This window comes from Ambystoma mexicanum, chromosome 2q, assembly GCF_040938575.1.
Source record: "Ambystoma mexicanum isolate Mex_15411 chromosome 2q, UKY_AmexF1_1, whole genome shotgun sequence".
In the NCBI taxonomy this organism is placed as follows: domain Eukaryota; kingdom Metazoa; phylum Chordata; class Amphibia; order Caudata; family Ambystomatidae; genus Ambystoma; species Ambystoma mexicanum.
The window spans coordinates 203,065,720-203,083,020 of NC_090924.1; the positions used below are offsets into that span (position 1 = coordinate 203,065,720).

General features: G+C 42.4%; 1 protein-coding gene and 1 long non-coding RNA gene across 2 annotated transcripts in view; one reads left to right on the forward strand and one right to left on the reverse strand.

Annotated features, from left to right (window-relative positions):
• LOC138569287 (uncharacterized) overlaps positions 1–17,301 on the forward strand; it is a 339,714-nt gene that overhangs the window by 279,868 nt on the left and 42,545 nt on the right. The window lies entirely within an intron of this gene.
• The window catches only part of SMG1 (SMG1 nonsense mediated mRNA decay associated PI3K related kinase), a 2,768,248-nt gene that overhangs the window by 237,444 nt on the left and 2,513,503 nt on the right, over positions 1–17,301 (reverse strand). The window contains exon 58 of the mRNA XM_069647131.1: positions 2,664–2,891. Within this exon, the coding sequence (XP_069503232.1) occupies positions 2,664–2,891 (228 nt within the window). The remainder of the gene's footprint in view (positions 1–2,663; positions 2,892–17,301) is intronic.

Consider the following 17,301-nt stretch of genomic DNA (forward strand, 5'->3'; position numbering starts at 1 on the left):
CCCCCAGGAACTGGATCCAATAGCGATGGCCGTATCCTGGCCACCTGGATGAAAGATCCCTGGGGACAAGTTAGGGAGACACCTTCAGGTTTCTCACACAACATAAACTCAGTTATTTTGGGCAAATCCAGTCGAGGTGACTCAACTATCCAAATATTTGCTTACAACAGGCAATATCTTGCCTAACGCAACGTCTGTGGAGGGAATACTGTCCGGTCAAGAAGATTAGGGCAATCCATTTAACAGAGAAATATTTGCAGAACATGACAAATGCATGGAAGCAAGAGGGAAAGCATACAAATGATCAAAGAGAATTCCACAATCGGAGCATCCTAAAAATCTGACACGAGAGAACTTGGCTGAGCAGAACAGAGGTAACTTTTTGTTATGACTGAAAAACTAAATGACAGAGAAAAAGTTCACAAAAAAAAAAAAAAAAGTGTTGCATCCGCCCTCAACGTAGTTTTCATTCTTGGGATGTCACTCTAAAAGCGTCTGCAAAGATGTTCTTATTTCCTGTTAGATGTGCTGCAGAAAACCAATATCCAGAACGTGATCAACCCGGCCAGGCCTTTCGCTCAGATAGTAGATGCAAGTTGGGTTGCTTCCAAGGATCGCGATAGCCTTTCCTCTGATGGGAGAAAAGCTGCAAGCACAAACCCAATTTCAAATCAGCCTTTTAGAGATTAAGGCAATCTATTCTTACCACAATTACCACTGAAAGCTGCAGCAGATGTGCCTGCCTTTTTCAACCATACTAGTGTCATCCAGTCCCCAAAGACTGACTAAAGGACTGTAAAAGTAGCAGAGTGGATGGGGCATCCCCTATTAACAGGGCTTGGTGGGCAATGAGCAGTGGCCAGAATTGGATATTAAAGGTCCCCATGGAAACTTGTGGCTTGCAGGAGAGATTTTGGATGATCATGGACACAGAATTACTACTGTACTAATCCTTTAGGCGGGTGGATGGGGAGGTACAGGCTAAAAGACAACAACTGCTATCCCTTGTGTCTCAAACTGCACAATGATCTTCAACCTGTTTACAGAGGACTGGCAGGAAGCCATTACATTCTAGATACAAAACGGAGAAAAGAAGTGTGCATGCCTTCAGCAGATGTGAGGAAATCATATTTGGCAAGTTTGGCTTCAGAGGTCAGTCATCCAGGTAAAATGAAAGAAGAAATTATTCACCTGGAGTAATGTTCTTTCTGATGCTTTGCTCCTCCCAAAGATTGCTCATCTTCGGACATATCCCCAGCAACACACCTGGCATCAGAAATCTTTTCACCCAGAAGGGGGTGGTGTGTGCCTCTGGGCTGACCCTGTCAGTGTTCGACTCCAGAATTGACGGCGGCCACAGTACAAATAGGGCACACCATTCCCAGTGACCTCAGTTCCAGCCCCCTCCCCACCCCTTTTCAGCAGTTGAGGAAACCACTGGAGAAAGTAATGGTTCTTTTGGTTCCCCCAACCCCACACTGTAGCATACCTAGCAGCTCTCTTATTGTGGCGATGGCAATGAGGAATCTGCAGAAGGAGCCATCGATCCAAAAGAGCATTACCCTAGATAAGTAATTTGCTCTTCGAAAGGATAGCACTCTCCCATAGATGTTTCATCTTCAGATAGACTCCCACAGTACTACTGAGAAACCGGATGGGGGAAGAGAGCAAACACACTATACTTAAATCAGAAAACTTTGCAAGAATGCACGACAAAACTCAGCATAATATAAGCGCATAGAGACCAGAAAGTAATGTTTAGAGAAGGCCCACGTAGACACCTCTTACACCCCTGGCCAAAACGGACAAGGACACCTGTTTGTAGAGCAGACATGGCCACCACTCCTCTAGTGGAATGGATTATCAATCATGAGGGAACCTCTTTCCGAGCCAGAGAGTAACATTCGGAAATGCAGAGAATGATTCACCAAAATCACGTCTGTTTAGAAAACTGTCGTTTAGGATCGGCTAAAGCAGTGCCACACTGCGTCCCCTAGTGGCAAAAAAAGTTTCAAGAGGCAGCTATGCTGGAGTTAGAAACATCAGAGATGAGGACTCAGCGGGAGGAAGGAATCTGCTAGAAAGATATTTTGAAGATGAGGGAGGAGGGTAGCCATCAGAAAAGAAGTTGGCAATAATAATAAAACCTACTTAAACAATGAACCTGCGTTCTGCAGGCTTCACTGGCCAGTACCGGCCTGGGGCCCAAGTTAAAGGCCAGAGCGAAGCATGGGCCTTAACGCAGGGCCCGGGGCGGTTACCCGGCATGTGCAGCCCGCAGAACGTGGGATTATTGCTATTAGCACCCCGAGGCAGAGCCTCAAGGTGCAAATAGCAAATTCGGAGAGTCAAGGTTGCCATGGAAATGAAGTGGGGTTCCCCTCGGAGCCCCTCTTCCATTTCCATTGCTTACCAGGAAGCCAGGCTCACAGAGTGTTGACCTGGCGGAGGACCCCATTTAAGGTAAGTTTGATTGGGGGCTTGGGAAGGGGCGAGGTGGGACAAAGATGCACTGGATGCGCAGAGGACTCTGGTTGCTTCGAAACCCGGCCTTGAATCAGTAGATTGCAACCTCGAGCAACCCGATTGGCTCACGCACTCGCTGAAGGCGCCAAATCTGAATATCCCTGGGTCAACAATTAAAGAGCAAGCACATAAGTTACCTTTGCCATAGCTTTTAGCAGATGCTTGACATCTCCCAGCTGTCGGTTGTGAGCCGTGAGCACAGTTTTAATGCCATCAACAAGATTCTGAATTGTTTCACAAACTGTTTCAATTTGGAGTTCCTTATCTGACTGCACAGTTCTCTGAGTAGACATTTCCTCCGTCAGTTGGTTATGAGTGGATACAAGCCATTCAGGACTTCCGATAGAATGTTCAATGGTAGTGCCCTGAGAAATAAAACGTTCAAAATATTACACAGTTGCATTACCAACATTGAAGTCTCTAAAGCGCTGCTGCAGTACAATAAAAAATGTACTTCCCTTCAGTAACCATGGTTCTGATGGATGAAACTTTGCTGCATGCTGTTTTCTCACCAACCTAACCATAGAGCCATTGAGTGGAAGATAATCCATGGTCCACCACATTGCTCTGACTGGAAACTTCAACCGTACATGGTACATTTGGCATTGCTATGCCAGTGCACCTAGTTCAACAGACTTCCTGTCAATTTGGTGCAATGGGCATTTCATTTGAAGGGAAACAAAGGGTATGCAGACTTTGCAGAGGAAACTATCCATCAGAACTATTGTCACCAAAGTGAAGTAAGGAAAGCTCACTTACTTTTAAATCCTAGTTCTCCATCATGGTTATCTTTATTGAGTTCATAAACACTAAATAAACATCCTTATGTGCAGGATACCAAAACACTTTAGCAGTAGAGGGAAACCATATACACTGAGATAATAAATATGACCCATCTATCACCACCCTTGCCTCCAAAATGCACATCAATCGTTTTGTAGAAATGTTCTACATTGTAGGCGCAGTAGAAAATGAATAAAAAAGTAATCAGATAGCCAGGAATGCAAAAGTGGCAGTGTCTGTGTGCTTAGATCTCCCTAAATGCATTGTACTGTCAATTAGAGTCACTTTCTTGAGAGACTTCTGGAGTAATGGATCTCCATCACTCAATTTCATTCCTGACTTAATCTCAGAATTAAACAAAGGAAGAAGGTGTATCTATGAATTCAATGGCAATACCCTCACGACGGAAAACAGACACATTACTTGTAATCCTTTCTTCATCCATAAACACTCAATGGAAAAACAAGACAGTATATCATGGTTTCATGGTTTTATGCATTCTGATGGAATGTTCAGGTGAGTGGAATGTTTAGAGAAAGCTGAGTGTGCCAGTTGGTATTTGAACAGCTGTAACAGATGGAGCGGTTGGTCTCACACATTTCTACTTGGAAGGAATTAGTTACTTATCTTTAACTCCTGTTCTCCAGCATTGGTATCTTTCATAGATTCACAAGCTGTGAATATTCCAAGTGTTCAGTGGGATCCGTAACCTTAGCCATCATTCTCCTATATGCCACATTTGTATGGGGTCTAGGATCTCCCTATGGGAAATCCACTTCAGGAGAGGTGTCTAGGGTACTTGTGCTGTGAAGGGCTGAGGCTAAGTCAGACAACCTCTTTTCCTCATCCTGAAACTCCTTAGGATGTCAAGGATGGCTGATGGGTTTGAACCTGAAAGGAACCTGGTAGTAGTCCTCATACAAAAACATGTCCTGAAAATGGGACATAAAATCCCTAGAAGATTTCAAAATTAATCTACTCGAGGTATCCTCAACCTTTGATGGTTTAATCTGTGATGTTGATGGCGCTGATGGAACGTCAAAAAACGCATCTGCCACCGAGGGCTGCAGCGGTCAGATCGATGATTTCACCATTTCGAGATCTTAAGTGCCCTTGTGATTGGGGAGTTGAGTCCCTGCCTGCATTGGACGCTGAGGTGTTCTTCCTGGAGGAAGAGAGAACGGGCGTACCGACTTTCGAGGACCTACATCATTTTTGATGCAAAACTATTCCCACTTCTTCGTCGAGTTGGATTCAGATGGGAACCGTACCTGTATGTTTGGGGATGAGTCCGTCGACTAATCCTTTCTCCTTGTCTTCCTTCTTCGACGAGGAAGGATGACGACCGGAGGCACTCCTCAAGTGGGATCTCTTATGGTGTTTTTTTTTCAACCGTTTCTTCTCAGGCAATTTATTCACTGCAGATTTCTTATCGTAGGGACGGATCTTTGAAAGAGTCGTACTTGGGGACTTCAAATAGGAGCGACCTAGGGCCAATTTGGAGGCTCTCTCCTTTAAGGCTTTTGGTGTCCTAACCCAACAGGAGCTTTGGTCGGTACTGAGGCAGCACAGAAACACTGAGGATCGGTGAGCGACATTTTTGCGTTGCAATCACAGCACTTTTTGAAACCGGTGGGTTTTGGAGTAGACATGATGACAACATCTACTAAAATTTGAAAGAATTTTGAAGAAAATAACTGCATCAGAGGATTTCTCTGAAGCAGAGTTCCTGAGTAGCGTGCTGGCCATGCCGAAAAAAGGAATAAACGTCACGGGTGCTGAGCATGCCATTTGTACCGGTTTATAGTCATAATGTCGAAATACATAATGTCGAGAAAAAAAAAATTGAAAGCCTTTTCTTTTTTGTTCGAAATGGGGGGGTTCCCCCACAACCCCCCCTTTTTTCTGTTTTAACCTTTTTTTTACTTGCGGAAACCCAAAAAAAAACATGTAAATAAAAAAAGAAAGCATTCGGAAAAAAAGGTCAACATTTTTTCAACATTTTTGTAATTCAACATTTTTTCAACATTATGACTGCACACCATTTGTACCTGCATCGACCTCACGCCCGCTCACGGAGACAACTAGACTGCCATCCACGCTGTTGCACACAACGCCCCCTGTTGGGAAAAAGTTTCAGAGAGCTGTAAATCAGGAGAAGAAATATCTCGGAAGCGGGTGTTGGAATTGCTTAGTGTATTGTGCAACAATGAGGCTTGACGCCGAGAGGTTCCTTCGAACCCATTTGAGTCTCTGATTGTGTTCCAGCTGATCGACTCCCGACTGCTGTGTGGGTGAAAAACCGTAAACCGTGGAACTTCGAGGACTGCAGCAGCATAGGGAGCGTGTGGCAAGTGGCGTGGAGCCCCTGCTGGCTTCCACAGAGCTGGCTTCCACAGAGCTGGCGATACAGGAGCTGCATGCTGTGCCACTGTGAGTCTGGCTTCTTTTTAAAGTGTACGCACTGGTAAGCTTTTCGAAGTCCTCAAATATGAATGCAAATCCCAAACCCAATGGAGTAAAGGAGAGAAGAGGGCTGGTTTCGGATTCAACTGGTCCGGTTGTTTTACTGACTAATTGCAAGGATTTTTACAAGGAAAGGGTGCCAGGGGCTCTCTGTTCAATTGGGGCGGACCTGAACTCGAAGGTTCTACAAGGATCGGGCCCTCCTGGCCCGAGCGGTTCCAACTCCGAACGGGTTTCAGCCTCTGCAGTGGGCAATGTGTGCACACTCAAACAAATAGAAGCCAGCAAATTTAATGTGGATACTGTCTACTTGCGCACTAACTTAAATTCTTTTACCGTTATGAATGGTTCGAACGGTGTTAAGGAGGTGGAGTTGTTGGAACAAACATTGCAGCATGGCGTCTCATCTCCCACTGTTAATAACCACATCATCATAACGAACAACAACAAAAACTACACATAGAGGCTTAATGGCACTTGAGTGTGCCCAAAAGGCAGTCAATGAACCGCCCATGGGCCTCGATCGAAGTGATCCATCTTTGGACTTCTTGATAGATGGGAGCAATAGTGAGTGCTCTGAGCTGCCGGTAGCATGTTTTAAAACACAAATGCTCTTAAAGATAAAAATGGCAGCAGGTTCGGAGGACAAGCGTTTATTTAAAAAAAACATTTCTTTTATAGAGGACCTCAATGAAGCTCGAGCTTGGGAAGAGTAAGATAAATAGCTGATTCAGAACTATTAGAATCAACTGTACTGTTTGAATCAGCATTTCAAGCCAGATTAAGTACAGCTGCAGGAACCATGCAGCATGCATAATTACATCCACAACCTCTAGCAACAGACTTTGACAAGATTCTCATCATCGTTGATGAACAAAGGCCTGGCCTATCCCGTATGTTAAAGCAACAGAGGAGTTATACGGCTGAGGAGTCCCAGGCGATTGCTATGATTGTTGAGAGAAACTCACAGGCTCTGACATTAGTTAACATGAACAAAATGCTTAATGGTCCTATCGGACAAATCGAAAAAGGACAGATGTATTTTGGCTGTGGCACTGAAAAAATAAATTGCAAAAATGAATAAAGAACTGGAGACTGATCAATAGGCAGTACGTGCTGTCAATGCTAGCCTTATGACTAGTCAAACTGCTGAATCAGCTGCATGGCGTGATCTTGCGCCCGAAGTGTGTCCCGATCTGTTGGATGAATTGCCCACAGAATCATCAAATCAAAACAGGGGAACAGGGCTACAAGGGCCCACATCGAGGTCTGAAGCTCCCAACCAAATGGACGCATTAAACATCGGTGGACACAACCTGAAGTGGGCTCTTTGAGGGTATCAAGCCCTCTCTATTGGTGAACCTGCAGAGTGTTTCAACCTCCTTGCAGAGTTGCCTATCATCTGACTCATCAGTGCAACTATCTCCTGTGGCTAGTGAGATGAGAAAAAGCAGGCTGCATACAGCTAGATTGACTGTTCAAGAACCAGCGGTTGAAGAATTAAAAATATGGCAGAGACAGTCGAAGACAAAGACCTTCGAACAGCAGTCCAACAATTGTTCCAAAATATCCTGGCAGATGGGTTGGAAGAAGAAATCCAGATCGACAGAATCCACAGGGTGGGCCCTCGCAGACAGGGAGAGCCTGGGACCCGCCCAATAGAGGTCCTAGTCGCAATGACACGGTACTCACAGAAGGAAAAATTCTCAGGAAGGCCAGGTCAATAGATCACATCAGGATGAATGGCGTAGAGATACTCCTATACCAAGACCTAGCACAGTCCATGCCCCGGAAGCGCAGAGACACAGGACCTCTCGCGAGAGAGCTTGCAGAGCGGCAAATCCGATATAAGTGACATTCCCCTTTGGCCTCTTATTCACGTGGGACGGCAAACAACAGCGGGTCACCACATGTGAGGAAGGTCTGAGGATAAAGAATGCCCGTGTGGAGGAAAGGGCGCGCTGTTAACTGCTGTTTACGGCTGGGGTCGGCGGTAACTATTGGTAAGTGCATATAAGTAAATCCAAAGTATAAAGACATCTTGAAGTACTTGTTCATATATTACAATATATACTTTAAAATGGAACTGATCAAACCCCGTACAAGACTACAAGAGAAACTAGAAGAGTCTGTAGCCTTGGTTAGTAAAATCACTAATCGGCTAGATTTGAATGAAAAAGCTATGACACCTACTAAAATCAAAAATGTGAAGACTGGCCCATACAAAACTAACGAGAGCCTCATACAAAAACAAGTCATAAAAGAGGAATTGGGCAAACATAAAACAAAGGTATTCTTGACTACGGACTGTAATATGGCTGACCAAGACCACTATACAACTAGAAGTGGAATAGATCGCACAAATGAGTTATCAACAGAAACTCTACCCCAAATTAGTAATAAAGAGGGTAGTATGATTTTAATACAGGCATCCACCAAATCTGTTAAAAACAATAACCGGATACCTCAATTAAAAACTACAGAGAAAGTGCATCAGGATAATCTACCACTTGATGCTGGCACTCCAGTTTCGATGATACAAGAGCAAAGCATAACAAGTAAAAAATTACAAAAAAGCCAAATCTGAAGATATCACTCTTACTCCATCATTGCAAGAGAGCCAGGATGGCCAAACAGCAATGGCACTCAACATACTATCCTACCGACTCCATTAATGATGACTACACAAAATCGTTACCTATCCGAACAGCACGGCTGTCGTTCGATATTACTGAGATAGATGCAATAATGGATTCCCAAGACAAAAGATCAGAAGTGTTTAATGGAGTCCTCTCTCCAGCTCAAATTAAACAGATTAATACATCAACGCCGATCATACCTAAAGGAAATCAGATGCTGTTACAAATACCTCTGGAAACACCTTGTAACCCTATAAAAAAAAATCAAAGAACAGAGGATCCTGATTCTCAATCTATGAGTATGAAAGATGAATCTTCAAAGAATATGTCCAAATCTCCATATAGAGTGCCTACTACGATGCTAGATCTACAGCACACCCTGGTAGCAGTACTTTCAAATGCAATGATTCCATTTTTAAAAATCCAGGAATATATGGTTGATTCAACAAAAGATCAAGCAACTCTTCTTGCTATGATCATGACTAAACAAACCCAGCTTGAATCCTTTACAAATACCATACAAGAGAGATTGAAATTTGAAGCTGAAACTTCCAGGATGTGGCAAACAAGATTAGCAGACATGGCAAGAGTAGATCGCATAGACAAACAAAACTTGATGGAAACTGTGTCTTCTATAACAAAAAAATTGATAGATGACAAAGCAAAAAAACAAATACGAATGCAGGCCCAACTACTATCTATGGCTAAAGAAACACAAACTGAGGAAAAAATTGATATTATGAACACTGACCAAACACAATACGAAATGCAAAATGTTCCTATTGATTTAGGTAATATTACAGTCCCGACATTCCCGGGCAATAACGAACCATCAATATGCATACCCTTTGACATTTTCGACTTGGCCAAACGAGGAACTGTAGATCCAAGTTTCATCAAACAAACCAATGCACAAAAAAGCTATTAAGAAAACGCAAACGGGTTCTTGTACTCTTTGCAAAATGCAAACAGTACAAAAATCATTATGAGAAAAGACCCAGTCAATTAAGCAACAAGATACTATTAAGAACATGGTACAACAGGGACAGAATTCGAACCTGCTAACAAACAAGATTTTGACAACAATACCTCAAAAAGCTAATCACATCCAGCCTGAACCATTGGATGAGTTATTAGCAGAAATTAATCAGGATACAACAAACAAGCAAAAAACTCAACCAACAACCCCAGGGATAGTGATAAGTGAAGATTCGATAGAAAATAACTTAGCCTCTATAAATTCACAAGATGAGGCATTAATAGTCATTGACAAATGCTATGACAACTATGGACAGTTCAATTAACACACAAGACTGAGATGAACAAATAAACAACTTTTCATTCATATACTCATCGGTATCGAATGATGAAATTTGGTCATCTTCAGCAGTGCAAGACGGAACTAGAGAAAACGAAGGACCAGTCTCCTGTGGAAGTCCACCAATCACGAGACCAAAATTTTACAACCCACAGAGCTCTACGTATGCTTACAGAATATCACTATTTCAAATTACGACAACTACAGAACCACCAGTGATGCTCAACAGATCCAATATTCTGCGGCTATTCAAAGCTATTCCTCAACTGAAGTCAATTGGAACTGACGATATCGAAGTAATCATCTTTCCTAATAAAAATCACATGCAAGAAGTTAATATTGATTTCTACTCTGAAGAGATTATGCAACGTGTACTAGCAACGAATTATCAATTCGGAAAATTTGGATTTAACACAGAAGAAATTTTTGTAACAAGATGCATGGCTGAAAAAAAATCCAAGAATAAAGCGCGCTCAGATCAAAATCAAAAGAAGAGAAAAAGGGAGCAAACAAATAGAGGTAAAAATGGGAGAGAGTCTAATAGTACTCCAACATTAAGATCTGAATTCAGAAGAGTATACCAAAGTCACGAGTTGAGGAAAACATACTTATAAAAATCAAAAGAGAAAGAAGGACAGCCAAACAAAATATCCTTAACATCATGGAATACGAGGGGACACAAACATCTCCTTGAAGATCCTTCACAAACCGTTGCAGAATCAGAAATCGGTCTACAAGAAACATGGTTGACAGAAGAAGTCCTCTGTGAAGGATACATAACTTGGATGAATCCTGCAATAACTTCGAATCTAGGTAGGCCAGCATCAGGAATGATGATTTTAATGAAAAACATTCCTACATGGTCAATAGTAGCTAGAAAGAACATACATCCTTGGGCTCAATACATCACCATTAACATGGATGGTGATAATGACAACAACCTGACCCAGTGTAGGGATTCCGGGTGTATATCAGTCTTTAACATCTATTGGAATCCGACAGCTATCAATGACAACAAACTAATTGATTCAATATGCGATGAAATTGACCTCATCGCTCTCTCCAATACCAATAATGAATTCATCATTGTAGGAGACCTCAATATACATCTATTTAATAAAGGAGGAGTCAAATGTAACACACAAGAAATGACAAGTTGTGCAATAAAATGGATGAAAGAAATGAGAATTTGCAATATCACTTTATGTGAACAACCTACGAATGACAAGGGTTTGCCTCGTCCAACTTGGACACATGAAAACTCCACCTCAATCATCAACTATATATTCACGTCAGTAAGTTTACAGAAATTAGTAACTGTGACTAACAATTTACCACACATTGCAAGCGATCATCACCAAATATCTATCACGTGGACCGCAAAGAGAACAAAAGCTGATCGTTTGCATTTACCAGCACTTGAAGTCACAAATGAGCTGAATAAACTTTGAATCCAACAACATCAAGTACCAGATATACTTTCTTTGGTGTTGTGCATTTGTTGAAAAGAACGCTTGGCTGCTTTAACGTGCTCTTGGCTGCAGAGTATTTTACCTTATTTCAACAGTTTCAGCACTGCGAGCGCTGCTCTTGCTGAAGTGTATTTTCTTCCTGGAAAGAGGCGGACCCGACTGCGGTCACGTGACGCATCACGTGAGTTTGAAGGCCCTCATAGCTACGGCACAAGCACCCTTGCGGCGTTAAGCCCTGGAGACAGTAAGGGCTGGAGACGCTGTTTAGCTGTTTGGTTGTGACTTGTCCTCGTCCTGCAGTCGTGTGAGTACATCTGTCTAAGCTCACACTTTCTACCATCAACTCAATTTCAATTTGCAACTAGGGGGGAGAGTCGGACTCTGGCCGCTCCCTGAGCTGTCGGGCGTTCCTTATCCTATTCACTGAGAGTTTTTTAGGATCATCGCTGCTTGTCTCCGTTTTATTTTTTTTTAAAACAGACTTATCAGTGCTTATACTTGCTCCCTTATCCAGCTTTGACTTTTAACCCTACTCTTGGAAAGAGACCCAGATCTACTGTAATTTAGCATCGTGTTTCAAACTGTTTTTGTGGTGTTATTGTATGTATTTTTACTAATCTCCGGGTTTAGTGCATTTTACACATTACATGGCTTTTTTATAATAAGGGTGTACTTTGCCTCAGTTCCAAAGACGTCTAAACTTATTAAGCGCTCTTTATTGCATAGTAATTCTTGCAGCGCTTTTCAATCAGTGTTTCGAAGTGCATTTCCCTTCTTTCTACTTTTATTTGCGCAGTCTATAGTGGTACTAGTCACCTGTTATACACTCCAAGAAGTAGCCAAACTAAAAGGCTCCCTATGTCGCGCATGCTGTATACGCTAAAAACAGATATGCCAGAGGTAGCCGCAGTAACTCACACAACACTTCGGGTGAAGTGTTGATTAATAAAGCTACATCTGAGACTGTGGCCTCTAAGGTAATGCTCAAAACTCCAGTAAATGGTAATAACTTCAAATTGAGTGAGGAAAAAAAGAGTTCCTCGCGAATTTCCAAGAAATCTATTATTCTAACTCCTGTTGTTAAAACACCTTCCTTAAATCAAGACATTAGGCATTTCTATGATAAAATAAATGATCCTGCAGTAGGGATCCATGCTCAAAGCCCAATGGAAAGCGCGCTGCCGGCAATGAACAAACAGCCACGCGAATTCAACAACATCCCATCTTCAGCCCTAATTGAACCAATCCCTAATGTGATCATTTCTGATCAAACCTTACTCACCCTACCTCAAACTCCCATTAAAATTGTTCAGGTTAATCAAATGGTAACTGTAGTCGAGGAAGGAAACCTGGACGACTCGGTCGAACTTGTTAGTGCCACATTTCAAACACAATCTATTATCGAGCCTGGTACAATTTTGCAACCCCAAACCTCCCACCCAACAGTAGATGACACAGCTTGTGTGGATGTGTTTGAGATTATTGATGTGAATGCTAAAGAATCTGTAACAATCAATACACCCTCGCGTCAGTGTAATATTGATCTAGAAAGTTTGAGATTCTCTGTCATCACAGACTACAATCTTCCTGGCTCTATGGACTCTACAAGGCATGCAATTGAAGAATCCTTTATACAACCAACCCCGAGACGCTGCTTGTCTGCAAAAACCCCTAGTGACTCATCTATAAATCCGGCCTTCTTACAGATTACCTTAGGGGCCGTGAACAATATTAAGTCTCTTCAAACTTTTTGAAGAGTTGGATCGAAAAATAGCGCTCCAAACAACTAAAATTGATCAAATTGGGGAGTGGATGCAACGATGCTCGCAAAATCCATCCTCCACCCCGACTTTAAATCTTATCATGGAGAGACTTACCACCTTAGAAAAACTGACCACCTCGAGCCTGCTGGCCACTGCCCCTCTCAAGCCTACCACTCTGCAGAGTTCGTCAGGTCCGGAATTGAACAATAATTCTAACCTACGGTGCGCTAGATCCGTGTTAACAGTGGTTCCAACATTTGAAAAAGTTATTCGTCCAGTGGAGTCCATAGCTGCCTTAACCATCCAACAAAATGATTCTTAGATAAGTGTTGATTCCCCTCAGTCTCTTCCAAGCACTAATGCTGTTAAAATCAGTAATACCAACAAAGGTCAGTCCCTTTCTCAGAAAAACAAAAGGAAAACCACAATCTCAAAACGGTCTAAATTGACAACCAAAGTAACAACAATGTGTAAGGCCGCTAAAGAACCTAATCAAAATTCACAGGTCACATGTCCACCAACTAGTCTGGTGATTGGCGCTTTAGCGCCTATAGCTCATCCCCCTCAAGACTTGGGAGGTGTTATAGATCTTGTTACCCCCTTAGCGGTAACGGTCGCCTCCGAGGTCGTATCCAGTTCTGTCTCGCAAGTCCCCCAGGGTGACTATGCGCCTTTGAATGAACTGGTAGACCTGTTTGAACGCGAGGCTTCTTCTACCTTACCCCCTAAGCCTTTTATTCAAGGCAGCACGACTCACTCCATCCCGACCGGTACTGATAGGGGCTGTTCTGGTCCTCAAATACTTCCTATACCATCTGCTGGCTTTGAAGATCGTCTATCCGCCCTGAAAACGGCGGTAGATGCTTATCTTGGCAAAAGACTGTCTGAGGCACTCCCAGAGGTAAATCGAGCAGCTGGAATTCTATCCGTTCCAATCTCATCCAATTTTGCCAAACCTCAAGAGGAGCGCCACCGTCATGATCCGTCTCTGGCTCGCCCAAGTAACGTCCCAGGATCTAGGGCCCAATCTAATCCCTCCTTCTCTTGCCCAAACATGAGAGATCTAAACGAGAATCCTGGGATGATCATATTATTTGTTCTCTCCCGGCAGTGTCTTCCAATAAAGGTAGACCAACTGCGGGCCTATTGGTGGCCGTTAAATCCAGCAAAAATTTCCAAATTGGGGAATGGTAGTCGCCAAATAGATTCATTCAGGTGGTCAAAATCACTCATGGACCGCAAGTTTTTGCTCTCATAAACCTCTACGTAATCCCGCAGGCATCACCGATGATGCTTTTTATCTTGCCCTATCATCAGTTTTTGAAATTATTGCTCTGCAGTCGATTTCTGGTTTAATAGTGGTGGGAGATCTAAACTTTGCACGTTTGTCTGCCAATAAGGGGTTATGCAATGCAAGTCTGAGATGGAGCACCTTTATCAAAGATCTCAATCTGAAGGTGATGAATGGTTCAATTATGGGCGACATCCCGCCGCAAAATACGTGGGAAAGGGGAAACTCTAGTTCCATCATAGACTACATTTATGCAAGTGAAAGCATACATGCTAACGCCATTAAGTTCGAAATCATAAGGCAAACACATATTGTCCCTGCAATGGTTGACCCCCTGTCAGACTGTCTCCCATACTAAACATTGGTGTAAACAATCGCTAATTCTTAACAATGGTAAGAATCGTTTTCATTGGTCCCCAGTGTTGTTGCAATCATTAAACACAGCTATTTTACGACACCAAAGCACAAATTCTCTATCATCTTATGTTGAGGTACTTGACACATTTAGAAATGGTGAATTTTTACATATTAGACCCTCTCGCTCCCACACTCACGGCTTTGATTTAACTTTACACCATCGTAAAGCTCAATTAAGAAAAGAGATACGTTATTCTCGAATCCTGCCACTAAAAGAACAGTTCCAAGTAATCAAAACAGCGAAATGTTCATATCGCAACTGGACGTGTGCTAGAAAAGCGCGTTTATTTCAAGTTGACAGTGATAATTTCCTGTCTGCTTGCTCTTCGAAAAACTCAGCTCAAGTGTGGCAATTATTGAACAAGTGCAATACCTCTTCCCAACTGGAATCCCAAATAAATGGTGTTGCAGAATCGCAATGGATAGAACATTTTACCCACCTATATGCTGACCATAAAATGTCCAAATATGAATATATTTGGAGATCTTCTGCTATTTGGTCCCTGGAATGCTCGTTGGAATCTGTGAGGGATTTCATTAATAAATCATCCTCCTCACGAGCAGCTGGGCCGGATGGTCTTACGAATTATATGCTCAAACAGAACACAGAAGAATGGGCTACTATCTTGTTTAATTCCTTTCGTCACATCTTATCCACTAAAATAATTCCAAAATCTTGGAGTACCTCTCTTATAGTTCCCATCTACAAGAAAGGTGACCGTAAAGACCCAAAATGCTATCGCCCCATTGCCCTCCTAGACGCGCCGGGAAAAATATTTTCGCGGCTGGTGCTGAAGGAATTTAACCAATGGACTGCCCAAACAAATCAGCGCGATCCGGCGCAGACAGGCTTCGTGGCAGGTCTGGGCACGTCGGTAAATTTAATAACTCTTCATGCCATTAAACATCAGGCACAGTCAGTTAAACAGCCCATGTATTTTGCGTTTGTTGACCTACACTCGGCATTTGATTCAGTTTCTAGACCCCGGCTGATGGATAAATTGTTAGAGGCTGGGTGTCCGTCAACTTTAAGTGACATCATTTTCGCATTACACTCGAACACCTCCATCCGGGTCAGAGTGAATTTTGAGGGGCTATCATCAGACGTCCTTACCTACCGAGGGCTGAAGCACGGGTGCATTCTCGCCTCAGCGTTGTTCAATTTTCTCATTAATGAGGTTAGAAGAGCACTTGAAGAAGTACGTGCAGATGCACCAAAATTGAATAACATCGAGGTGAAAGCGTTATGGTACGCAGATGATTTGGTACTAATATATAAAACTCCCATTGGCCTGCAAAATCTTTTAACAGCATTATGTCAATATTTTCGAGTGAATGAGTTGGTAGTAAATGACAAGAAAACCCAAATCGTAGTCTACACTCCGAAAGGCAAGCGCAGTCATCGTATGACCTGGAAGATAGAGCACATAGTGGTTCCCAATTATACATACTTGGGTATCCTGTTTGACGGATCGTCGAACGCTCATTCTCAGTTAATGATAATTGAAGTTAAAATTCTTGCAGCAATCCGCCAGACTCGTCTAATCATGCATAAATTTGGGAAATTCTCCATTAAACCTGCTCTGATCTTCTGGATTCAGAATGTCATCCCTACCATTTTATATGGTCTAGAGACATATAGTACAAGTGATCCAGCATTCCTACATGCTTTGGAAGCAAAATATTGGCGTGCTATTCTAAATCTGCCACAATGCATTCCAGGCCCGATCATTCGATATGAAGTAGGTTTGACCTCACTTTTGGCAATGTATAACTGGCGCTTATGCAGTTTGTTTAGAAAATGTCTATTATCTGCTCTTGATAAATCAACTTTAGCCACAGTTGCCAGCTATCTGATGTCTTCCTCTCATCTGTTTCCGAAAACATGGTCTAAAAACATTCTTTCCATACTATTAAACGCAGATATCTCCATTGAAACTCTTGTCACCGATCCTGATAGAGCTAAGAAAAAACTCTACATGATGGATTGGATTGACACTAGAGATCTGTGTTTGAAGTATAAAGACTTTGATCCAGCTGTTTTCTCAGCAAAGTGTTAGAGACATGGCCTTCTATTTATGCAAATCTCCTTCTCCTGCTGTTAGGAATGCTTTGTTACGCATGCGTTTTAATTTATGTCCTACCCGTGAAATTCAAGCCCGTAGAAAAGAAATCCCGCGGGAATCATCAAGATGTCGTTTTTGCAACAACGCAACAACTATTGAAACTTTGGAGCATGTTATTGTGGACTGCCCTGAATTTATGAACCTAGGACAAAGTCACTTTAGTAAACATTTGCCTTATTTCAGCCAGATGAGACATGAGCATAGATGGCTTGCTATTTCCACTACCACCTGCATGAGTATAAGGCTGGCTACAATTCACTTTCTGCGAGCCTTAAATCTACTAAAATAGCCCGATTTTTAACAATAGCTGCTATATGGAACAATGATTGTCATACCTGTTCATTGCGTATCAATTGTTTAAGAATGCCAAACCCAAATGTAATTATTAGCCTTGGAAGTGATGGTGTGACATTTGGGATGATTTGTGGGGTTTTATGATTGTATGCTTTATAATTCACTGTGTTTTATATGTAAACCTTTTTGATAAATTCTTGTTTTAA